The sequence below is a fragment of the Garra rufa genome, chromosome 22 (assembly GCF_049309525.1).
Source record: "Garra rufa chromosome 22, GarRuf1.0, whole genome shotgun sequence".
In the NCBI taxonomy this organism is placed as follows: domain Eukaryota; kingdom Metazoa; phylum Chordata; class Actinopteri; order Cypriniformes; family Cyprinidae; genus Garra; species Garra rufa.
The window spans coordinates 41,409,859-41,437,141 of NC_133382.1; the positions used below are offsets into that span (position 1 = coordinate 41,409,859).

A 27,283-nucleotide genomic window follows, 5' to 3' on the forward strand; every position below is an offset into this window, starting at 1 on the left:
TAAATTATATGAATATTAAAATATAACTAATAAATAAATAAATATAACTAATAAATCAAAATTTAAAATAAATCTGACATTTAATGCTTAAAAATACTACTACTACTACTACTACTACTACTAATTATTATTATTAATTTGGAATATGCAAACTATATATAATTATAAATAATATATAATATAGTAATTAAAATACAATATATTATAATTATAATTGTAATTATATAATATTTATGTTTGTAATCATAATATACATAATAAATAACAATAAATAAACGAACAAATAAATAAAGGCTTAATAAATAAAATGTTTTAATAAAACTAAAATATATTAATAATATAAAAAATATATAATAACTGTATTAAAATAAAGAAATAAAAAAATAGATTAAAAAACTAAACTAGAAACTAAACAGAAACTAATTTGTTAGTAAAAATAAGTAGTATTATACACATAAAATTAATTTTTCACTGTAGTATACACATTTATTTTATATATGAAAATATATATAGTTCCCTTTTAAATTTTAGGATGGGATGATCAGGATAGCAGTTATGATCATTTATATCATTAATAATACTGTTATTTTATTTTAAAGGCTAGTTTGGCATGGACAGAAACAAACACTTTTCTCATTTCAGCTAAATCTGTTAATTTTATTGATGATGGCAGATAAATGATGAGCATCCATCAAACCCAGAGCATCCAGAATCCCATCAGTATCCAACCAAACACAATATACTCCACTCAAATCATCAAAAATACACTTCCAGGCTTAACAAAAGTCCATAATAGGCTTTTTCATTGAATGGCATTTTCAGGCTCAATAAAGATGAAATTATACAGATATTAAACTCTACTGCTGTTATGAAGCATATGGAGTTTGAAAACCATTTGAAAATGAAATGCATCAATTATTTGGCGGCAAACTAGTTTCTTTATTCCCAAGATACCCTTTAAACTGTATTTTGTAGTTTGTTTAATCTTGCTTTGAGTATTCAGTGTGAAATACTGCATACAAGAGGGAACAATAATGAACATTATAATACACAATAACATCTCAATTCCTCACGATTCTGTACATCTCCATCAAACACGCATGAGGTCAGTCAATTCTCTGTGCTCAAATGTCTATAAATACACCAAATTAAAATCCTAATGACCTACCACAGAAAACCTCATCAAAACTAGCCCTGATTACCACAAAAACACCCTTTAAACATCCAGTAAGACGTCAAATAAGATGAGCAAGGACACGTTTTCCTCATCTGCTTTCAGCACGTGTTTTACGATCGTTACATACTTTTTTGTAAACTTTCAAGTCACTAATACCCTCATGATCATCATATACAGTAAATCTGAGATATATCAGGACGTCGGTGACAAACTAGCGTTCGTAAGAAGACAAAGTCACATTATCAAAGGTCATTGGCAACTGGAATGATGATGCTGAAAAATGGCTTGTCTTCATTCCACTGTTTGGCGAGATTTGCTTCAAAATAGATTTTCAGTAAAAGTGGGAGAAAACATACAGTAGCAATGACAAAACAGAGTGTGAATCTCACAAAATGTGGTAAAGTCATACTTTACTCTAAAAAAAAAAAGACGTTTTAAGATGTAGAAATATTTCAACATCACTTGTTTATGTGTGTATATATATATATATATATATATATATACACACACACACACACACACACACACACACACATATATATATATATATATATTAGTGGTGGGCCGTTATCGGCGTTAACGTGCTGCGTTAACGTGAGACTCATATCGCGCGATAAAAAAAATATCGCCGTTAATCTATTCTCAAAGTTGGGTTGGGAGCTGGGTCTAAACTACGCAAGATATGATGACTTTCACTTTGATATTTTAGCGCGGATGACGTATACCTAGTCGAATTGCACTGTAGGGGGCGAGAACGAGTCTTCAACTTCTGTGAAATTACCACATCAAATGAGACGCGCAGACGTGGATGCAGTTATGAAGCCGCTTCAGGGCAGGTGCGTGCGTTGCTAGACCCTTTTTACTGGGGCACGTGCCCCAGTGAAAATCTGCTGTGCCCCAGTAAAATCTCAAGTTTGAGTTATAATTTACTTTGATAATCCCGAAATAAAGACATTAAACTATATGCAACAACTGAATTGACGCTTCTAAAAGCAACGCAGATTATTGGAAGACTATGCAGGCAGACAGGCTATCCATACCCGCGCGCCTGTGTATTTTACGGGAACGCGCACGTCGTACAGCATTTTGCGCAGAAGTACTTGGTTACACAAGTTTGTATAGTTAATTGTGTTGTAAATGCAATTGTCAAGCAGTTTGTAATGCATTTTGGAAACAGGAGATGAGCGCCTGATCTAATGTGCCACCTGGCTTGAGAAACCCGTTCTCAAAGACTTACTTTTAGTCATTATTTGGGTAGCACACATATTCTGAATGCCTTCAAATTAGCCATTTTAATCTAGATTAATCTAGATTAATTTCAAGATTTAATCTAGATTAATCTAGATTAAAAAAATTAATCTATGCCCACCACTAATATATATATATATATATATATATATATATAGATATAGATATATACACACATATATAGATATAGATATATACACACATATATATATATATAGATATATACACACATACATATACACACACACACACATATATATATATATATATATATATGCATACAGCAACAGTTAGTGCATGTAAAAATATGCAAAAAAGGACAAAAACATTTAATTTTAAAATGCAACAATATTTAAACATCACACGTTTTTGTTTTAATGTAGTTTGTCATGAAAAAAAAAGAATATAAATTTAATTTTAAAATGAATCCAGAAAAATTCAACACAGAGAATTACTAAATAATAATTAAAATATAATAAATAAAAAAATATTTCTCAACTTTTATTTACATTTGAACAAAAAGTGGCATGTCCAAAATTATTCTTATCCTTTGCAAACTGTCACAGTCTATGGGAAAATCCAAAGTTCTATACCATTCCAAATAGTCCAAGCTGTTCTAAAGCATCCGAATTACCCTGATTCATTAGGAACAGCTGTTTTAATCAACTCAACAGGTGAAAAACAAGCTCTCTGCTGTTGGTTTGTGGACAGTCATGGCTAAGACAAAGGAGCTCACAGAGGACCTGCGGCTGTGCATTGTGGCTGCTCACAATCAGGAAAGGGCTATAAGACCATATCTACATGTTTTGAAGTTCAAGTGGCTACAGTGCAAAGTATTATTAAAAAATACAAGACATTCCACACTGTGAAAAATCTCAAGAGGATGTGGTCGGAAGCCAAAAGTGACACCTGTGCTGGCCAGGAGGATAGTGAGAGAGGTAACATCTACAAGACCTACAGAGGTAGCTGGTTACAACATCTCAAGGCAGACAGTCCACACCGCTGGGTTTCATGGACTCAGACCAAGGAGAACACCACTCTCCAGATAAAGCACACAAAAGTCCGCTTGGCCTTTGCAAATGCTTATCTGGACGAAGAAGACGACTTCTGGTCTTCTATTTTATGGTCAGATGAAACAAAAATGAAATTGTTTGTCCACAATGATGTAGCCTTCATTTGGTGTAAAAAAGGAGAAGCCTTCAACCCTAAGAACACCATCCCCACTGTCAAACATGGTGGTGGGAACCTAATGTTTTGGGGGTGTTTTTCAGCCGGTGGACCAGGGAACCTAATCACAGTAAACGGCACCATGAAAAAGGAGCAAGACATCAAAATTCCCAACTACAACATCAGGCAGTCTGCAGAGAAACTTGGCCTTGGGCACCAGTGGACATTTCAGCACGACAACGACCCAAAACACACAGCAAACGTGGTGAAGAAATGGTTAGCAGACAAAATCATTAATGTTTTGCAGTGGCCCAGCCAGAGTCCTGACTTAAATCCAATTGAAAATCTGTGGAGGGAGCTAAAGATCAGGGTGATGGCAAGGAGACCCTCCAACCTGAAAGATGAATGGGCAAAAATACCAGTGGAGACATGCAAAAAGCTGGTCAGCAATTATAGGAAGCGTTTGATTGCTGTAATAACCAATAAAGGCTTTTCTATTGATTACTGAGAAGGGTATGAATAATTTTGGACATGCCACTTTTTGTTCAAATGTAAATAAAAGATGAGAAATATTTTTTTTTTTCCACAATGATGCCTCTTGTTCATCATCTTATTATCTTTCGGGAGAAGCCTGTGTCATTTCCGATCAAAAAAAATAGCTGGTTGAATAAAACTAACTTTAAGTCAGAATTTGCCAGGGGTATTAATAATTTTGAGCTTGACTGTATGTATGTATGTATGTGTATATATATATATATATATATATGAATGAAAGAAAGAAAGAAAAAATAATTAATGTGTGTATGCTGCCCTACAAAGGCAAAGTGCAGTAACTACAACACTGAAACTGAAAAAAATGGATTTTGTGATTTTGTGAAAGTGATTGACTCGTTTCTCTAAAACGGGACAAAAATGAACCAGGAGACTTTGCCACAAGACAAAACGGTTGTCACAAAACCCATTTTAAGCCTTAACTAAATTTTGACCAAATGTGTAGTTACTGCACTTTGCCTTTGGAGAAAAAATTAAAAATAAAAAAAATAAATAAATAAAAAAATAAAATATATATATTTCTGTAAAAAACATTTTGTGAGATTCACTAAAATACAGGGGACAATTTTAAGTCTTAAACACAGTATTTTCATTTCATCAGTCTATATAGATACTAATACTGCCTAAATAAAATGCGCACTATGAAAATAGCAACAATAATGGCAATAAGACCAATGCGACGATCATAATCCACTTAAACCCATCTGGTTTCACACCAAACCTTTAAAAACAACAGTAAGAGGATTCATATTGCTTCAAAGGTTGATCATTTCAGTTTTTTCACAATGCTACTAAAAATCTCAAATGTCTTTAGGGGAAACGAGGAAATGACAACGTCAGGTATCTACAGCATTATAACCAAACTAGGCCGAACCAATACTGACTGTCATGCAAACCATTTCAGGAGGCCAGAACGAGCCAGACTTCCACAGTTCCAGTTTAGTAGTTTTAGTTTCCGTCATAAAGTAAAGAAAACAACGAGATGTTAAAGTAGGCGGTGTGGCCCACAGAAATCCTTTAAAGACGACAGCTACTGGAGGTTTTGACCTGCTCTACACGACGGCGCGGCAGGAATCAGCGGATGAGGCGTTTGAAGATGACGGGGCGAGCGAAGGGCCAGCAGTACTCGTTGGGCACGGGCCCGTTGACGTTGCACTCGAAGAAGGAGAACATGGGGAACCAGATGCGCGCGCGCCGGCTCTGCTGGTAGGCCCGAGTGTTGGCCAGCGTGTGGTAGTACAGGAACAGTCTGGTGGTGATGTAGAAGGCGATGAAGACGTCGATGGAGTAATGCTCGTGCGCCGCCAGGATGAAGAAGATGCCGAACAGGTTGAGGACCCACGAGAGCGTGTGGATGAAGTTCCAGCTGCGCGGCGTGTCTGCGGACGGAGACATGATGGGTTACAATTAAACCAACTGGATCAAAAACATGTCAAATCAACTTAAATCTTAAAAGTTTGATACATATATACACACATATAGATAGAAAGATAGATAGCAAGTTACTAGCATGTTTCTCACATGACTAGCATGTTTTAGCATGTTTACAGCATGATTAACCTGTTATTCACATCTTGTTACTAGCATGTTTCTCACATGACTAACATGTTTTAGCATATTAACATGTTAGCATGATTAGCATGTTGTTAACACGTTTCTAGAATGATTAACATGTTACTAACATGTTGGTAGCATGATTAGCATGTTGCTAGCATGATTAGCATGTCACTAGCATGTTGTTAGCACGTTTCTAGAATGATTAACATGTTACTAGCATGTTAGTAGCATGATTAGTATGTTATTAGCATGTTGTTAACATGATTAACGCGTTACTAACATGTTGCTAGCATGATTAGAATGTTGTTAACATGATTAACATGTTACTAGCATGTTGGTAGGATGATTAGCATGTTGTTAGCACGTTTCTAGAATGATTAACATGTTACTTGCATGTTGGAAGCATGATTAGCATGTTATTAGCATGTTGTTAGCATGATTAACAAGTTACTAACATGTTGGTAGCATGATTAGCATGTTGTTAGCATGATTAGCATGTCACTAGCATGTTGTTAACACGTTTCTAGAATGATTAACATGTTACTAGCATTTTAGTAACATGATTAGCATGTTATTAGCATGTTGTTAGCATGATTAACGAGTTACTAACATGTTGGTAGCATGATTAGAATGTTGCTAGCATGATTCGCATGTTGCTAGCATGTTGTTAGCACGTTTCTAGAATGATTAACATGTTATTAGCATTTTAGTAACATGATTAGCATGTTATTAGCATGTTGTTAGCATGATTAACGAGTTACTAACATGTTGGTAGCATGATTTGCATGTTGCTAGCATGATTAGCATGTCGCTAGCATGTTAACAAGTTTCTAGAATGATTAACATGTTACTAGCATGTTGCTAGCATGATTAGCATTTCACTAGCATGTTGTTAGCACGTTTCTAGAATGATTAACATGTTATTAGCATGTTGTTAACATGATTAACATGTTACTAGCATGTTAGTAGCATGATTATAACATAATTAGCATGTTTATAACATGATTAACATGTTATTAGCATGTAGCATGATTAGCAATTTATTAGCATGTTACTAACATATTGTTAGCATCATTTGCAAGTTACTAGCATGTTGTTAACACGATTAGCATGTTACTAGCAAGTTTCTAGCATAATTATCAAGTTAGTTTGAATGAGTAGAATTGGATTAGAAATATAGCTCATAGAAGGTCAGTTTGATTGAGTCTCAAGGGATTGTGGGAGTTTTGACAGTTGGAGTTTGAATAGTGTTGATCATTTGAGCACTCCCTCAATGGAAGTCAATTTTTTCCCAGATTTATTGGTTGTTTTTAGGAAAACCGTAAGTTGGATCAGTTAGAAACGGTAGAGCAACCGGGGTCCGTTCTTCGTACCTCGCTTACTACATCCAAGATCAAATCATCGCGCTAACTATGAGCTCGCTATTCCGGTTCTCCGAACGCACCTGTTGTTGATGATTAGTATAGCTGGATGAAGTGATCTGAGATCATTGCGTGGCTTAAAAGGGGCTACGTATCGATAGTAGAAACATTGATTGGCAACTCTGTGATTGGTCGGTGAACATGACGAAGAAACGCGCTCAGTATTTTTCTGCAGCAGAGCAAGAACTCTTGATTGAGGGATTTCAGGAGTTTCAGAGTTTAATTAAAACGCAAGGGAAAACTGCAAAGGCTGGAAAAGCAAGGAGAGAGGGCTGGCAAAAAGTAGTGAACAAATTAAATGCGTTAATGCTGCCCATGATGCATGTTTTTTCCTTGGTATGTTATTTTATTTATATTTTTATTTTATCCACTACCGTTCAAATGTTTGGGGTCAGAAAGACTTGTAATAGTCTTTAAAGACTGCATTTATTTGATTAAAAATACAGAAAAAACATTAATATTGCAAATTGTTTTTACAATATAAAATAATGTTTTTTTATATATATTTTAACATACTTTAAAATAGAATTTATTCCTGTGATGAAAAACTGAATTTTCATCAGCTGTTACTCCAGTCTTCAGTGTCACATGATCCTTCAGAAATCATTCTAATATGCTGATTTATTATTAGAATGATCAATGTTGGATATTATCAACAGTTGTGCTGCAAATATTTTTTGGAACCTATGATTTTTTTTTCTGGTTTCAGGTTTAAAAAGTACAGTGTTTATTCAAAATACATATTTTTTATAACAATGTAAATTATTTATTATTAACTTTTAATATTTTTTTTATTATTAACCTAATACATCCTTGGTGAATAAAAGTATTAATTTCTTAAAAAAAAAAAAGTACTGACCCCAAACTTTTGAACGGTAGTATATGTATATATATATATAATGTGTGTGTGTAGCTGTGGTCATCATTCGTGTGTGAATTGTCGTAATTATTTTCTACACTTTCTTGCAAAATACTTTTCTTTTCCCACGTGAGTCAGTCCGTGTCAGTCGTGCTCTTTAACCAATCAGATGTAACCTCACCACTTCAACCAATCATAACCTGTCAGGAGCGCAGCCCAAATCCTGTTTACATGAGATAAACCTGCTCCCGAGCAGGTTTAAACTTACGGACCTGTTACTATGACAGCAAGTCGCGGATGAGCTTCGAAGAACCGAACGATCCAAGATCACGCAAAATCGTCAACAATCAAATCCAGCTAACTTAGTTAGCGAGGTACGAAGAACGGACCTCTGGAGTCAGTCTGAAGATCAGCAATCAGTGATGGGCCTCAGAAATCCTGATCAGAGCATCTTTAACTGGAATCAATGAGGGTGAACTTACATTCGGTGACGAAGAAGTTGAGCATGGTGATGACCACGGTGTGTCCGCTGAACATGTAATCTCCACACGTCTGCACTCCGGTCAGAGTCATGCCAAAACCACTCCATATGGCCACAGCACGCTGCAGCTTGGCCCACATGTCACCGTAGATCTGACATCCACAAATCAATACAGGAAGACAGCCTTTAGAATGAAATCAGGGTTCCTACCCAATTTATATTTCAATATTCCACACTTTTCCAATTGTAAAGTGTAAAAATATTGTAACATCATTTGTTTTGGTTTTAATGCAGTTAAATGCAAAAAAAGAGGGGAAAATGTGTTTATCATAAAAATGCCAAAAATGGGGAAAAAAATCTATACAATCTATAATTTTTTTTATAATAAATGTTACAGTAATAAAAACGTATGCATATGTAGATATATATATATGTATATATTATAATAATATACAACTTGTTTAGGTTTTAATACAGTTTAAAAAAAACAAGAGGGTAAAATGTGTTCTTCATGAAAATGTCAAAAATGCAAAAAAAAAATGCAAAAAAAAAAAAAAAAAGAGGGTAAAATGTGTAAAAAAAAACTATATTAATTTAATTTTTAATAAATGTTATATATATTTATATATACATATAAAGAATATTCATTTAATTTTTACATGTAACAATATTTAAACATAGCTTGTTTAGGCTTTAATGCAATTTAATGCAAAAATAAAAAAGAGGGGAAAATGTGTTTATCATAAAAATGCCAAAAATGGGGGAAAAAATCTATACACATTAATTTTTAAATAAATGTTATGATAATAAAAATGTGTGAGCGAATATATATATATAAAAATGTCAAAAATGCCAAAAAAAAAAAAAAACAAACAAAAGAGGGTAAAATGTGCTAAAAAAAGCAATATTAATTTAATTTTTATATATATTTTTTTTAAATGCATCCATATTTCAACATCACCTGTTTTGGTTTTAATGCAGTTTAAATTATCATAAAAATGCCAAAAATTAAAAAAAAAAAATTTTCATAAATGTGACCCTGGACCACAAAACCAGTCTTAAGTAGCACGGGTGTATTTGTAGCAATAGCCAAAAATACATTGTATGGGTCAAAATTATCGATTTTTCTTTTATGCCAAAAATCATTAGCATATTAAGTAAAGATCATGTTCCATGAAGATATTTAGTAAATTTTCTACCATAAATATATAAAAACTTGATTTTTGATTAGTAATATGCATTGCTAAGAACTTCATTTGGACAAGTTTTAAGGCGATTTTCTCAATATTTAGATTTTTTTTTGCACCCTCAGATTACAGGTATTCAAATAGTTGTATCTCAGACAAACATTGTCCTATTTTAACAAACAATATATCAATGGAAAGCTTATTTACTCAGCTTTCAGACAAATTTACACTTATAACTGGTTTTGTGGTCCAGGGTCACAAATGTTATAATAATAAAAAAATGATGATGGTCACATGCAATGCAATCTCATGATATAGAAGCCTATAATGTGTCAAAATAGTCTTCATGTAGTTGACTAGGTCTGGGATCAGAGCTTGTGTGTGAGATGATGTCCGTACCTTCCCAGTGCACTGCAGGTGTTGACCCGGGACCGAGAGAGACGTCACAAACATAGTGATGCAGCGCAGCATGAAGACCGTCCCCATGAGGCTACACAACCGCCTCAACAGGATGGACCTGACAGAAACACACACCGCAAACTGGGTCAGGGATAAAAGCCTCTTTGACGGCCTTTTTATGAGCGTCAGATCAAGAGATGCTGCTGCCAGTGTCCTCTCACATAATTACAGTTTCTCAACACACATTCCTGCATTTACTGCGCAACTTTCACTGCTGAATAATAGTCTACAGGACAACAATGTTGGTCTTCATTTATGCATGTATTATATACACTGCCGCTTTAAAAAGATTGGAATCAGTAATATTTTAATGCGTTTTAAAGGAGACTTTTCTGTTCATCAAGGCTGCGTTTATTTGATTAAAATACAGAAAAAAACTGATATTGTGAAATAATATACTGTACTTTACAACATGCTAGCAACATTAACATGTTACTAGCATGCTGCTAACATGATTCTAGCATGATTAACATGTTACTAGCATGCTGCTAACATGATTCTAGCATGATTAACATGTTACTAGCATGCTGCTAACATGATTCTAGCATGATTAACATGTTACTAGCATGCTGCTAACATGATTCTAGCATGATTAACATGTTACTAGCATGTTGCTAGCATTATTCTAACATGATTTGCATGTTACTCACGGCATGTTTACTAGCATGCTTTTAGCATGTTACTAACGCGTTAGCATAAGCTAGTTACGAGCCTGTTGTTAGCATGATTAGCATGTTGCTAACATGATTCTATCATGTTTAACACATTACTAGCATGTTACTAACATGTTATCATGATTAACAAAGTTACTAGCATTTTGTCAGCATGATTCTAACATGATTAGCAAGTTACTAGCATGTTAACATGATTCTCGCATGATTAGTTAGTTACTAGCATGTTTTGTTAAGATTATTCTTTTATGATTATCATGTTACTAGCAGCAAGTTTAACATATAACTAACATGTTTTAACATGTTTAACATGTTACTAACACGTTAGCATGATTAGTAAGTTACTAACATTTTGCTAGCATTATTCTAGCATGACTAGCATGTTACTTGCAGCATGTTTTTTTAACGTTTACCATATTACTAGCATGTTTTGACCATGTTACTAATACGTTAGCATGATTAGCATTTTGTCAACATGATTCTAGCATGATTAGCATGTTACTAGCATGTTGTTAACATGATTCGCAAGTCTCAAAGGATTGTGGGAGTTTTGTCAGTTGGAGTTTGAAAGTCTCTCGGCTCATTTGAACATTCCGTCAATGCAAGTCTATGGGATTTTTCCCAATTTTAATCGTCATTTTTAGGAAAACCGTAAGTCCAATCAGTTAGAAAAGATATAGCAACTAACTTCAGATCAGTCTGAAGATCCGGCCTGAGTTTGGAGTTTGTAGAGTTAAAGCTCTAGGAGGAGTACAAGTCAGAAATTTGGGTTTCAGAATAATAACTTTAAGTTTAAGAAAAGACTATAGAATACCCAAGACGTGTCACTCGTATAGTTTTGAATGGGAAAAAATGCAACGCTCATTATGGCAGCGAAGCCCCGCCTTCTTAGTGAAAGAGCCAATCGTTGATTAGTAAAGCAAAGACTATAGAATACCCAAGACGTGTCACTCGTATAGTTTTGAATGGGGAAAAATGCATCGCTCATTATGGCCGCGAAGCCCCGCCTTCTTAGTGAAAGAGCCAATCGTTGATTAGTGAAGTCAGCGCGTCACTGCAGCTGCCATTAGAAGTCCCGGTTGCTATAGAAACAGTCGGCTCTCTAAGACGTGCGCTCAGTACTAAAAGAGATTTAAAATATGAAATGTAATCGTCAGCTTGGTGAACAGTTTGAGAATTTGATGTTTCCCCATTCAAACAGATAGGAGCTGCACTTGCCTGCACGAGTAGCGTTTCAAAGATGGCCGCTGAGTGACATGACTTGCCTAAAAGGGACTTTGGTTTAAGTCAGATTTCAGTAAGTTGGGTTTTTTTAATCAAATAAATGGAACTTTGATGAGCATAAGAGACTATTTAAAAAAAAAAACAATAAAAATCTTACTGATCCCAAACTTTTGAGCAGCAGTGTATGCGTGTGTATATGTGTTACCTGTGTTTATGAAGCAGCAAAACTAGCAGCCAGATAGAGCAGAGGATCACGCCGCAGGCCTCAGCCATTGCAAAGGCCCAGGGGATTCTGGGAACACTGGAGAGAGAAGAGAAGCAGGCGAAAGGTCAGAAAGTAGGACGGAGCGAGCAAAACATAATCCTCCTCCAAACAGATGGTGATTAATGCTGTTATTTTATGATGTTTTGATGCTCACATGTGAACTCTAACCACTTCCTGTGGTGCGTGATGGAGACAATTATCATTAAATGCAAACCTCTAATGGGTACGGCTCACCATCAGAGCGGTTCACTCTTATGATGATGCCAGAAACCTCAATCATCAGTAAATGACAAAAAATGATGATGATATTCCTATAAACACTGAACTATATTTTCACATTGAAATTATTTAAAAATGTAATTTTAATGCAATTAAAGCAAGCATTCCCAACCATTTTTGCCAGCCGATTATTTTATTTCTTTAATTTATTTATTTATTTATTTTTATTGGAAATGTTTGGGAATGCTTACATTAAAAATTACATTTTTATAACTAATTTTAAATTTTATTAAATGTTGTTTATTTATTGGAAATGTTTTGAAATACATTAAAATCACATTTTCATGATTTAATTATTAGCTTAAAAAAAAAACTCATGAACACCCTGCAGTAACCTGGCACTATTTTATTTTATTTTATTTATTTATTAAAAATGTCTACATTAAAATCACATTTTTATTATTGAATTATTAGCTTAAAAACACACAAACATCCCGCAGTAACCTGGCACTATTTTATTTTATTTTAATTTATAAACAAAATCTTATTTTAGTTATTTATTGGAAATGTTTGGGAATGCCTACATTAGAATCACATTTTTTATAATTTAACTATTAGCTTAAAATCATGAACATCCTGAAGTAACATAGCACTATTTAAAATTAAATTAAATTAAATTTATTTATTTATTGGAAATGATTTGGAATGCCTACATTAGAATCACATTTTTATAATTGAATTATTAGCTTTAAAAAAAAAAAAACTCATGAACATCCTGCAGTAACCTGGCACTATTTTTTTAAATAATATTTTATATTATATTATTTTTTTATATATTGTAAATTGTATTTTTTTTTTTTTTTTTTTTGTATTTATTAATTGGGAATGTTTGGGGAATGCCAACATTAAAATCTAATTTTTTATAATATATTGTAAATTGTATTTTTTGTATTTATTTATTGGGAATATTTGGGAACGCCTACATCAAAATCGCATTTTTATAATATACTGTAAATTGTATTTTTTGCATTTATTTATTGGGAATATTTGGGAACGCCTACATCAAAATCGCATTTTTATAATATACTGTAAATTGTATTTTTTGTATTTATTTATTGGGAATATTTGGGAATGCCTACATTAAAATCACATTTTTGAGATTTAATTATTAGCTTAAGAAAATTCATGAACAACCTGCAGTAACCTGGTACTATTTTATTTTAAGTTAATATTTAAAAATGTAAAAAGCTAATTAATATTAAAAAGTTTAAAATCTAAAAAGATACTCAAAAGTTCATAATTTATCAACACATTTGCATAGATATACACAGTTCTCTAATGATATTTTTTGTATTATTTTGATTTTATTTTTAAAATAAATATTTAAATTTTATATTTTATTTAATAAAAAAAAAATTAAGTTTTAATTAATTAACTTTTCATCCACTCACAACCCCCACTTTGGGAAATTGGTCAAGATTTCTATTTCAAATAAATGCTGTTTTTTTTTTTTTTTTTTACTTTTTACTCATCAGTGAATCCTGAAAAATAAAATATATCACAGTTTCCATGAAAATATGAAGCAACATAACCGTTTTCAACATTTCTAATAATCAGAAATGTTTCTTGAGCAGCAAATCAGCATATTACAATGACTTCTGATGGATCATGTGACACTTAAGACTGCAGTAATGATGCTGAAAATACATCTTTGATCACAGAAATAAATTACAGTTTAACATTGATTCATATAAAAAACAGCTTTTAAAATTAGAATAATATTTCACTATTTTTGCTGTTTTTACTGTATTTTTAATCAAATAAATGCAGATCAAATCAGCTCAACAAATGCTCACCTGTCCAGGAAGATGTCTGGCAGCGGCGGGTACGTTCTCATGTCTGGCACTCGCTCGTGGACGATCACCATGACGAACGACGTGAAGCCGAAGACGAAGACCACGTAGACGGAGCTGATGATGGTTTTCCAGTACTCCGGGTCCAGTCTCCGCGGCTGCTGCTTGTATTTGCCGTTATTGTATTGATGATACTGATCGTCACTCAACGTGTCCAACACGGCATCGCAATCCCGTGCTGATTCACCATTACACAACCAGTCCACTCCACCTGAACAACACAAAACACACACAATATACCTCTATAAGACATCATTTTGATCATTTCAAACAAATATGTAAGCTAACAGAAGACATTAAATGTCACAAAATTACCCTCGATGAGATCAAACTGAATGTTGCACTATTGCAACCAGTGTTGGGGAAAGTTACTTTTAAAAGTAATGCATTACAATATTGAGTTACTCCCTAAAAATGTAACTAATTACGTTATTTAGTTACTTTTTATGGAAAGTAATGCGTTACGTTGCTTTTGCGTTACTTTTTAAATCTGGGCAGGGCTTGCTTGTTTGTTTTTAACATAAAAAGTTCTATTTTTGTCAAATGTAAAAACCTTTTTACACCAAATCCTCAGACTTAGAGAAAAGTTAACTCAGATCTGTAAAGTAGACCGCAGAAGAAAAAATGTCAACTCTTTAGCAATAAAAAAAGTAAAACAAATGTTAGATTATGTTGAGTAATTTTTGCTTATTAGTATGGATGAATTGGATCATCGAAGGTCGGCAGCAAAGACATCGATTACTGAAATGGGATTAAATACATAAAGGATATTTGTATTATTTAACATTTAATTATTGCAGGTTTGCTTTGAATCTGAATCTTTTACAAATAAAGAATTAAATCGAAATATTACGAGAATAAAGTCAAAATATTACAAGAATAACGGCAAAATATTATGAGAATTAAATTGAAATATTATGAGAAACAAGTCAAAATATTCGGAGAATTAAATCAAAATATTCCGAGAATAAAGTCAAAATATTACAAGAATAACGGCAAAATGTTATGAGAATTAAATTGAAATATTATGAGAATAAAGTCAAAATATTCGGAGAATTAAATCAAAATATTCAGAGAATAAAGTCAAAATATTACAAGAATAACGGCAAAATATGAGAATTAAATTGAAATATTATGAGAAACAATTCAAAATATTCAGAGAATTAAATCAAAATATTCAGAGAATAAAGTCAAAATATTACAAGAATAACGGCAAAATGTTATGAGAATTAAATTGAAATATTATGAGAATAAAGTCAAAATATTCTGAGAATTAAATCAAAATATTCCGCGAATAAAGTCAAAATATTACGAGAATAAAGTCGAAATATTACGAGAATAAAGTCAAAATATTACGAGAATAAAGTCGAAATATGAGAATTAAATCAAAATAATTACAAGAATAAAGTCGAAATATATTTAAAAGTTATCAAAATATTACGAGAAAAGTCAAAATATTATGAGAATTAAATTGAAATATTATGAGAATAAAGTCTAAATATTACGAGAATAAAATCAAAATATTATGAGAATTAAAAATATTACAAGAATAAAGTAAATATATTACAAGAATAAAGTCTAAATATATAAAAAAAATTATCAAAATTTTATGAGAATAAAGTTAAAATATTCTAATAAAGTTGAAATATTACGAAAATTAAAGTATAATATTACAAGAATACAGAAAAAAAAAAATTATATTCTCGTAATTTCAACCATTCTCAAAATATTATGACTTTCTTGCAGTATTTCGACTTAATGTTTGTAACATTTCGTCTTTATTTTCGAAATATTATTCTCAAAATCTTAATCTTGTGATCTTACTTTTTTTCTTCATGACACTATAACGTCATTATACACAACTGGAAAGGAACTTGAAAACTAAAATAAACAGTATATAATCTGTGTTTACGTATGCTTTAGACTTCGAACATAGTGCAACAGTCATACGGAAAACTTTCTTATGACACCTTTTTTGTGTCTTTTTGAAATGATTTACACAAGTTTACACAAACATGTACAGGACTAGAAATGGCACCTGTGCTGTTCTGAGGCGAGTGTCCGTCGTAGGACAGACCCAGCTCCTCCAACACGTCGATGTTCTGCTTCTGCAGCTTCCTGAGAGAAACCATCAGCCGTTTGATGTCTCCCAGGACCTTGAGCTCCAGCGGAGGAGAGCGCAGGTCATACTCGCTCAGCGTCAGCAGGCTGGTTCCGTCCAGACGGTGTTTGTTACATAGCAGGTCCACGTAATCGCAGAAGCCCTCTTCACGCAGCCAGCGGCCCACATGCTTTGGGGTCCAATGGCGCACACTGAGCTGCCCGCCGTTACCGGCCATCTCTCGCTCGCGCATCCTCTCACAGGAACTGGAGAGAAAAAAGACACATGAAGACAAAAAAATCAGTCGACTTTTGTGTGAAATATGTACATAGAAAGGACATATGAGCCATTCTTCATTTTTGCACCACCTTTGTACTTTTCAGTAGTGTATTACATCTAAACTAGCACATATGCTGATACTCGAGTAAAATGGGTCACATTTACGCCACAAGATCTCAGGAGGCTCATAAACTTCAGGAATCTTGAAATCTAATGGTCGGAAACGACAAGAGTCGGTCTTCAAATATTGGTGCAGACAACCGGAGTCAAAAAGGTCAAGAACTCACAGCACAGAAAGAGTTAAAAAAAAGCAAGTCTGAATGCATCTTGTTCTGTTCCTGAATCTCAGTTCATTAGCTCTCAGAAAACACTTAACATGTCTATGTTTTCCCCTGTGGACATCTGTTAACTCTGCTCTGAAGCAACAAATCATTAATGCTTAGAAACACACCCACACTTACACAAACCACAAACTTTCGACTTTGTTCTCGGAACATTTCGACTGCGTTCTCAGGACATTGCGACTGTATTCTCGAAACATTGAGACTTTTATGTGAAATATGTACATAAAAAAGGACATATCATGAGCTATTAATTAATTAATGGCTTATTTTTTGCACCACCTTCATAATTTTGAGTAGTGCACCACATCTAGACTAGCACACATGCTGGTACTCGAGTAAAACGGGTTACATTTACGCCACAAGATCTCATGATTGTGCACTACTACGGATTTGAAGCACTGAATCCCAGCTGTGCTTCTTGGCCTGAGCTCTGATTATCTGGCCGGTGACCAGCTCATTCATTAAGGACCAGTCTGAGTAAGCAATATCTGTTAGATGTGAAAAACTGCCTCTTAAATGCACAAGATGAAAATTAAACCACAAAATGCATTCACAAGTGCCAACTGCTGTCGTCTGAGGAAATGTTCTGATTATGCAATGCAACACAAAGTTGAATAGTTCTTGAACTCCTCAAGTTATTTCCTCTGCTAGCTTTGAAATCTCCGAAACACGGCCAGTGCGTTCTCCGAAACACGGCCAGTGCGTTCTCCGAAACACGGCCAGTGCGTTCTCCGAAACACGGCCAGTGCGTTCTCCGAAACACGGCCAGTGCGTTCTCCGAAACACGGCCAGTGCGTTCTCCGAAACACGGCCAGTGCGTTCTCCGAAACACGGCCAGTGCGTTCTCCGAAACACGGCCAGTGCGTTCTCCGAAACACGGCCAGTGCGTTCTCCGAAACACGGCCAGTGCGTTCTCCGAAACACGGCCAGTGCGTTCTCCGAAACACGGCCAATGCGTTCTCCGAAACACGGCCAATGCGATCTCCGAAACACTGCCAATTAGAGCTGGGCGGTATGACCAAAAATTTATATCACGGTATTTTTCAAAATTATACGGTATCACGGTATATGACGGTATTTTTTTTTTTCATGCATGACTAGGTGTTAACCACATTTCCTAATAAATTAGAGAATAATTACTGCAGTATATTGGCTTACATTGACTGGACTAGTATTAACCCAGGTTTGATTGGTCTCACAAAATGCTGCTGTTCACAAAGAAGTGACAGTGGCACTCATAATTGTAATGAGGTGAAGAAATCAGAATTCATGATTTGCAGTCAAAATACACAACACTTTATTGTGCTTTCTTCACAAGTTCACATTTACAAGTCTACGCGTTTCTCTTCCAGCAGGAGGCGCTGTCAGAATGGTAGTATACAAAGTAGCGCAACAAATGATTTTGAAACGTGCAGCGCTCATATTTATTCAATGGATAGCCTTTTGAAGTTTCATAGCAATTCTTGTCTTTCAGTCCCCACATTTTAGACCACCTGAAATCATAATTATGACTTTCATAACCCCCTAATAACACTGCAGTCATCAATGAAAATTAAGAGCTTTATTTAAGACTTTCAAAAACAAACCTTAGGCTACACAAAATACGTTTCTTTTTTATTTTTTTTTCCCACCATGTTCGGGGCACAAGAAAAATATTAAGGGACTAAATTAATATCAGCATATGAAGTATAATCGTCTCTCATTGTCTGAAAGAATGCACATCAGATGCTGAAAGTCAGTTTTTACTTTCACTTTAACATATTGATCAGTTTCCACGTTGCTTGTGTGATATCCATTGGCTTTAAAACATAAATATTAATAAAAATACAGTATATAGAAAAGACATATCTTTAAAATATTGCGACGTAACACCAACGTAAAGCCATTGTTTTTCTCTCACTGAAAGCTACATCTGTCTGCGCACAATGCGCCGATCTCTGCTCTCATCTCTGCAGACACACCCCCTCTTGAAATTTCGGCATTACAAGTTTTGCAAATCGCTAACCCTGGGTCTTTCTCAGATATACTGAAATACGTCCACACCTCAAATGTGTTGCTTCAGACAAGCACGTGCAAGCTGCGGTTTCTGTTTGCGTCAACATACGTGTTCCCAGCGCTTTGTACGCACACACTCACCGGTATTGGGGTATATGAAAAATGAATATCATTAAAAAAAAAAACACCGGTATTCGGTATGAAAAGGTATACCGCCCAGCCCTACTGCCAATGCGTTCTCCGAAACACTGCCAATGCGTTCTCCGAAACACTGCCAATGCGATCTCCGAAACACGGCCAATGCGATCTCCGAAACACGGCCAATGCGTTCTCCGAAACACGGCCAATGCGTTCTCCGAAACACGGCCAATGCGTTCTCCGAAACACGGCCAATGCGTTCTCCGAAACACGGCCAATGCGTTCTCCGAAACACGGCCAATGCGTTCTCCGAAACACGGCCAATGCGTTCTCCGAAACACGGCCAATGCGTTCTCCGAAACACGGCCAATGCGATCTCCGAAACACGGCCAATGCGATCTCCGAAACACTGCCAATGCGTTCTCCGAAACACGGCCAATGCGTTCTCCGAAACACGGCCAATGCGTTCTCCGAAACACTGCCAATGCGTTCTCCGAAACACGGCCAATGCGTTCTCCGAAACACGGCCAATGCGTTCTCCGAAACACGGCCAATGCGTTCTCCGAAACACGGCCAATGCGATCTCCGAAACACGGCCAATGCGATCTCCGAAACACTGCCAGTGCGTTCTCCGAAACACGGCCAGTGCGTTCTCCGAAACACGGCCAGTGCGTTCTCCGAAACACGGCCAGTGCGTTCTCCGAAACACGGCCAGTGCGTTCTCCGAAACACGGCCAGTGCGTTCTCCGAAACACGGCCAGTGCGTTCTCCGAAACACGGCCAATGCGTTCTCCGAAACACGGCCAATGCGATCTCCGAAACACTGCCAATGCGTTCTCCGAAACACTGCCAATGCGTTCTCCGAAACACTGCCAATGCGTTCTCCGAAACACTGCCAATGCGATCTCCGAAACACGGCCAATGCGATCTCCGAAACACGGCCAATGCGTTCTCCGAAACACGGCCAATGCGTTCTCCGAAACACGGCCAATGCGTTCTCCGAAACACGGCCAATGCGTTCTCCGAAACACGGCCAATGCGTTCTCCGAAACACGGCCAATGCGTTCTCCGAAACACGGCCAATGCGATCTCCGAAACACGGCCAATGCGATCTCCGAAACACTGCCAATGCGTTCTCCGAAACACGGCCAATGCGTTCTCCGAAACACGGCCAATGCGTTCTCCGAAACACTGCCAATGCGTTCTCCGAAACACGGCCAATGCGTTCTCCGAAACACGGCCAATGCGTTCTCCGAAACACGGCCAATGCGATCTCCGAAACACGGCCAATGCGATCTCCGAAACACGGCCAATGCGATCTCCGAAACACTGCCAATGCGTTCTCCGAAACACGGCCAATGCGTTCTCCGAAACACGGCCAATGCGTTCTCCGAAACACGGCCAATGCGTTCTCCGAAACACGGCCAATGCGTTCTCCGAAACACGGCCAATGCGTTCTCCGAAACACGGTCAATGCGTTCTCCGAAACACTGCCAGTGCGTTCTCCGAAACACGGCCAATGCGTTCTCCGAAACACGGCCAATGCGTTCTCCGAAACACGGCCAATGCGTTCTCCGAAACACGGCCAATGCGTTCTCCGAAACACTGCCAATGCGTTCTCCGAAACACGGCCAATGCGTTCTCCGAAACACGGCCAATGCGTTCTCCGAAACACTGCCAATGCGTTCTCCGAAACACGGCCAATGCGTTCTCCGAAACACGGCCAATGCGTTCTCCGAAACACGGCCAATGCGTTCTCCGAAACACGGCCAATGCGATCTCCGAAACACGGCCAATGCGATCTCCGAAACACGGCCAATGCGTTCTCCGAAACACTGCCAATGCGATCTCCGAAACACGGCCAATGCGTTCTCCGAAACATTGCGACTTTTATGTGAAATATGTACATAAAAAGGACATATCATGAGCTATTAATTAATTGCTTAATTTTTGCACCACCTTCATACTTGAGTAGTGCACCACATCTAGACTAGCACACATGCTGGTACTCGAGTAAAACGGGTTACATTTACGCCACAAGATCTCATGACTGTGCACTACTACGGATTTGAAGCACTGAATCCCAGCTGTGCTTCTTGTCCTGAGCTCTGATTATCTGGCCGGTGACCAGCTCATTCATTAAGGACCAGTCTGAGTAAGCAATATCTGTTAGATGTGAAAAATTGCCTCCCAATCACAAGTGCCAACTGCTGTCGTCTGAGGAAACGTGTGGCGAAAATGATGAGAAATACTAAATTTGAAAGAAAAGATGCTGTGCATATAAATTATTCTGATTATGCAATGCAACACACAGTTGAATAGTTCTTAGTTGAAGATCGTTCAGCCAAAAACAAGTCATTTCAATCATATTGTTAGTTCATGTCGAGTTAAAATAAAATTGAACACCCACATATGCAATCTTTGATCATAATCAGAATAGGGGAATAGTTATGATGCAGCCTGAGATCAATTATGATTGGCTTCCGCTTTGGTACTGTGCAATCTGGTCCAAATAATTTCTTTCATTTGTCACATGAACAAGTCATGAAGACCAGACTTAGCATTGACAAATGATAGGTAATTTCCTTATAATAGAAGGAAAATGTAATTGATCATAGCTGCAAAATAAATAATAAAATAAATAAATAAAAGTAATTTACCAGACATTTAGCGGTGATTTTCAACTACAGGTGCCTCTCAAGATTAAAAATTTTCTAAAATAAGACAGACAAGCATTAAAATGAGCTAAAATAACTATAAAAAAAAAAAAAATATTTTGCAATTTAATTCATCCCAAATTAAATTATCGGCCAATTACTTAGTATGGAAGAAAAATGTAATTTTTGTAAAAAAACAAAACAAAAAAATAAATAAAATTAAATTAATTTAATTTAATTTAATTTAATTTTTTTTTATTTAAAAGCAGTGATTCTCAAGTGGCTCTCAAGACTTAAAATGATTTGAAACAAAACACACAAGCATTATAATAGTATTTTTTTTTTAAATATAATATATTTTTGTCTTTGGATAACCACTATGTAACCATTATTCCTACAGTCTTCTAAAATAAATATAAGGTAGTTTAATTTTAAAAGTGTGATTTCTAGACCTGTTCAGTGGCTGCCTTAAAGTTTTTTAGGTAATCAAATTGGCTTTACAAATCATTTCAAATGAAATTTTATTAGATTGAATTTAAAAATAGAGTTGAATCTCAAATAACTAAAAAATAAAGCTGAAATTGGTTCATTATTTTTTTTTATATTTAAAGAAATACATTTCTTTATTAAAGAAATAATGATAATAAAAAATACATGTTAAGAGCAATTCTTGTTATGCCGATTTCTATTTTTGTTTTAATCAAGTAGAAATTGTGAGTAAATATACGTTTACTCATTTGCCCAGTAAATCATGAACGACTGCAAAAGTTATGCACATTTATTTCTTAAAAGAATCCAAAAGAACATTTGGCTCATAAACTTCAGGAATCCTGAAACCTAATGGTCAGAAACAGCGAGAGTCAGCTTTCAAACATTGTTGCAGACAACAGGAGTCAAAAAGGTCAAGAAAAGCCAGCACAGGAACAGTTATAAAAGCAAGTCTGAATGCATCTTGTTCTGTTCCTGAATCTCAGTTCATTAGCTCTCAGAAAACACTTAACGTGTCTGTGTTTTTCCCTGTGGACATCTGTTAACTCTGCTCTGAAACAACAGACCATTAATGCTTAGAAGCACACCTACACTTACACAAACCACAAACTTTCAGAAAGCACAAGCATGTTTTTTTCACCCAATAACAATAACACTTCATTTTAACACACCACAGGAACAGAAACTGGCCTTTTTTTCTGACGTCTCACAGATGAAACACAGAAACATTTGTGCCAGCATCAGTGTGAGCAAGATGCGAGGAAACATCCTCTTTTCCCTGATTAAAACAGCTAGAGAGATACTGCATCATCATGTGTCCTTATAGTCTTTTTCGTTGCAAAAAAAGCTAAAATAGAGCATTAAATGCATGCAAAACAGTGATAAGATGATAAGAGATGCATGTGACTGTGTGTGAATCACATCTGAACATGTTCGGTCTGAACCAGACTTTGCATATTTTAAACAAATACGTAAGTAGAGGGTAAACACCATATTTAAATGTCAGAAAATGACTTTCACTGAAAGTCAATGACTGCACTATTGCAGTGGTCATTCGTGTTCTTCTATCAACCAGATATATTTTATTTTGCATTCTAGAACAAGTAAAGTTGCTGATTATCAACAATATTTACTTCAATTCTGTCAGAATTAATTTATTTGCTACTTGTTTTACTCAAATATGGAAATAAACTTGGAAAGGTACTATAAAAGTAGTTTCTATAATGTGTGTTCATGCATGGCTTTAGGCATATAGTGCATAAAAAGTTTAAGTACAATTAAACGCAACTTTTTATCTCACAATAATTTTGACTTTTTTAGTTTATATCTAACCATTCAGTCTTTTGTCTCAAATTTCTGAAAAGGAAAATCTGAATTCTGAGACAAAAAGTCAGAATTGCAAGTTTATTATTTGCATTTTTAAAGTATAAACTTGTAATCGCAAGAAAATAAGTATTCTGAAAGAGAAAAAAAATTGCAATTACCTTTTTAAAAAATTAAAAATAGTTTTTTTGAACAGTAAGATTTTTAGTGTTAGTAAAATTTAATTAATAGTAAAATTTTGAAATATTTTCACAATTTAAAATAACTGTTTACAATTTGAAATATTTTAAAATGTTATGCATGTCTTTGATGAATAGAAAGTTCAGTAGAACAGCATTTATCTGAAATAGAAATCTTTTGCAACACTATATAAATGTTTTTTTTTTATCATCACGTTTAATCAACTTAAAGCATCCTTGCTAAATAAAAGTATTAATTTCTATAATAAAAAAAATTATAAATAAAATTATACTGACTACAAGCTTTTAAATGGTGCAGTGTATAATCTTACAAAAGCTTTTTATTTTAGATAAATGCTTGGATCTTTCTATTCATTAAAGAATCCTGAAAAAAATGTACTCAACTGTTTTAAATATTGATAATAATAATAATAATAAAAATGTTTCTTGAGCTGTGTATTAGAATGATTTCTGAAGGATCATGTGACACTGAAGACTGGAGTAATGATGCTGAAAATTCAGCTTTGATCACAGAAATAAATTACATTTTAAAATGTATTCAAATATAAAACATTTAAATAGTAAAAATATTTCACATTTTTACTGTTTTTGCACACTCAGTATTTATTCAGTTTTCAAATTATCAATTTCAAAAAACTGACCTTTATGACTGGTTTAGTGGTCCAGGCTTACATTTGTGTTCATGCATAGCTTCAGGCATATAATACATGAAAATGCCAAGTATTTATTTAATTTTATTTATTTATTTTTGGCCAAACAACATAATTGCTTGGAACTTTTGGTGAGGTCAAACACAAAACAAATTCTTACATACATACATAAATTATTCCAACCAATATAGGAATAAAATACAGATGCATACATGCCAGAAAAGTTTAAAAAATGTTCCATCCTACAATAGGTAATATCTTTTTATCTCACAATTTTGACTTTTAACTCACAAATCTGAGTTTATATCTAACAATTCAGTCTTTTTATCACATTTCTGAAAAAAAAAAAAAAGAATTCTGAGGAAAAAAAAAGTGCATTTTTACAGTTTTTTAGATCAAATAAATGCAGGCTTGGAGAGCAGAAGAGACTTCGTAAAAAAAAACATTAGAAACATTAGAAATTTAAATTTTGATTAATAACATGCATCGCTAAGAACTTCATTTGGACAACTTTAAAGTCGATTTTCTTAATATTTAGATTTTTTTTTTTTTTTTGCATCCTCAAGATTCCAGATTTTCAAATAGTCGTATCAAAGTCCCTTTAAGGGTATTCTATAGTCTTTGGTTGTATCTCGGCCAAATATTGTCCTATCCTAACAAATCTTACATCAATAAAAGGTTATTTATTCTTAGTTATTTATGAAAACTGAAAACTAGTCATTTTTAAAATATCGATTTTTGCGCATTAACATAATCACAGTGGCAGCCACGCCCATCAGTATCAAACCAACTTAGCCACACCCATACGCCCCACGCCCACTGTTAGCCACGCCCCCTCGCAGCATAGCGAAATGCGGTCGCGTTATCAGACACAAGAAAACAACAGTAAAGTAATATGAGCCTGTTCGTGAAGTACCCTTAGGTATAATTATATCTCTCAGCTCGTTACACTTAGGACTTTAATCAATACCTGACACAGAGAAGCTTGATAAGGACCCAGTACCTGCCACACAGGTGAATTAACGTGTCAGAATAACGCTGTCTGTGTCTCAAAACCTAGCGAGCTGCCTAGTGCCTACCTAGAAATCATTTTACAAAAAATGTTGTTTAACTAGGTTAAATTAACTAGATTTTATTTTATAAAACAGTCCTGCAAATGATTTTTGACATCTGAAGCTGGCCCAAATTAATAAACGAGGGTTATAACCATAACACAAAATATAAAAAATCACTAAATGACATAAAAATACAGGGTGCCACTTTAAATCTGCAAATGTCTTTGGACGAGAAAGCAAAGACAGTAATGTTAAATGACTATCATTTCTCCTCCTCGCCCATAAACCTATCACTGCAATAAAAAATGGTAATAAAACAAAGAACGAACCTTAATAAGGGTTCATACGCCTATTACAATTCATCAGTGCAGTATCAGAGTGATTTTTCAGCTGCATGTGAGTGTGTTAGCATGCTAGCGGTTAGCCTGCTGCGCTTCACTTACGTTACACATCAGATTCTTCACTCCGAATCGCGATGAAGCTCCTAAATGTCACTCTGTGGGGACATTGGTGGTAAATCATCGCGCCGTGACCCAGCTAGCGGAGCACAGTCGATCTGCCAGCTGTGAAAGTGTTTCAGTGTGTAAATACTGCGGATGAGGTCACTTCCGCTGGCGCGCCCACAGCGACATCTGCTGGCCAAGTGGTCAACTACATAGTCAGGCGCTGCTGGGTTTCTAATCTAGGTGAACACAGGTGAACACTAGCCCCCGGTTTCACAGACAAGGCTTAAGCCTAGTCCTAGACTCAAATGTAAGTCTGAGCTGTTTCTACTGAAATAAACTTAAATATAAATATAAACTAAAAATATATCAGTGCCTTTGTTTTGTCTCATGATTGCACAACAGCAATGTTTTTTTTTTCTTTCTAAGCAGGTTTATAAAAATTACTTAAAAGTCCTAATTGAACTATGGCCTAATCCTGGTTTAGTCTAAACCCTGTCTGTGAAACCGGGCCTATGAGTGCATTGCTAAATGTTTTTTGTTTTCATTTTAATTTTAGTCAGTTTTAAATAAAACTATATAGATTTAAAAATATATATAGATATCTATATTTAAAATGGAAAAAAAAAATGAACAAGGTGGACACCAGTAAATGGCTAAATATTAGCTACAAAACAAAAAATAAATAAATAAAAACGAATTATATAGTTTGTATTAATATTTTAGTTTTTATTGTTATATATTTTACTTTTAATTTTAGTCAACATTTTAATGATATTGTTGTGTTAGTCATTGTCTGAATAAAATTTGTCTTAAAATGAAAATACAATAATAAAACCCAATTTTAGTTTTATTAAAAATTTCAATAGATTTTGTTTTTTATTTTCATTTTCATTTTAGTCAAAGTTTTAATGCTTTTGTTGTTAGTCATTTTTTGTAGTTTTTTATGTCTAAATATAAAAAAATAAAAACTAGACATTTAATAAAAACAATAACTAACAAAATTAACTAACAATAAAATTAAAATATAAAATACAAAAATAGTTTTTGTTAAAATGTGAATAGTTTTTATTATGTTTTCAGTTTTAGTTAAAGTTTTAGTGATTTTGTTGTTTATCAATTTTAGTAGTTTTTTATGTCTAAATAAAAAATAAAAACTATAGACATTTAAAAAAAACAATAACTAATAAAATTAACCAAAAAATTTAA

At 34.7% G+C, this 27,283-nt stretch overlaps 1 protein-coding gene across 1 annotated transcript; it reads right to left on the reverse strand.

The window, feature by feature from the left end:
• Positions 1-4,671: 4,671 nt before the first annotated feature.
• Positions 4,672-26,209, reverse strand: LOC141297961 (sphingomyelin synthase-related protein 1-like). The gene is made up of 7 exons (XM_073828446.1): positions 26,075-26,209; positions 16,439-16,767; positions 14,344-14,611; positions 12,209-12,304; positions 10,049-10,166; positions 8,464-8,614; positions 4,672-5,523 (listed from the first exon to the last, which is right to left on the reverse strand). Exons 2-7 carry the CDS (start codon positions 16,752-16,754, stop codon positions 5,219-5,221), a joined length of 1,254 nt encoding a protein of 417 aa, XP_073684547.1. The 5' UTR covers positions 16,755-16,767; positions 26,075-26,209; the 3' UTR covers positions 4,672-5,218.
• Positions 26,210-27,283: the final 1,074 nt, after the last annotated feature.

What these genes read in the sequence shown, in the direction of transcription:
- LOC141297961 (XM_073828446.1), bottom strand. Translation starts at nt 16,754, where the DNA reads ATGCGCGAGCGAGAGATGGCCGGTAACGGCGGGCAGCTCAGTGTGCGC. An exon ending in CTCGCCTCAGAACAGCACAG is followed by an intron (nt 14,612 to 16,438) that starts GTGCCATTTCTA and finishes TGTGTTGTTCAG; the next exon opens with GTGGAGTGGACTGGTTGTGT. An exon ending in TTGCTGCTTCATAAACACAG is followed by an intron (nt 10,167 to 12,208) that starts GTAACACATATA and finishes TGTTTCTGTCAG; the next exon opens with GTCCATCCTGTTGAGGCGGT.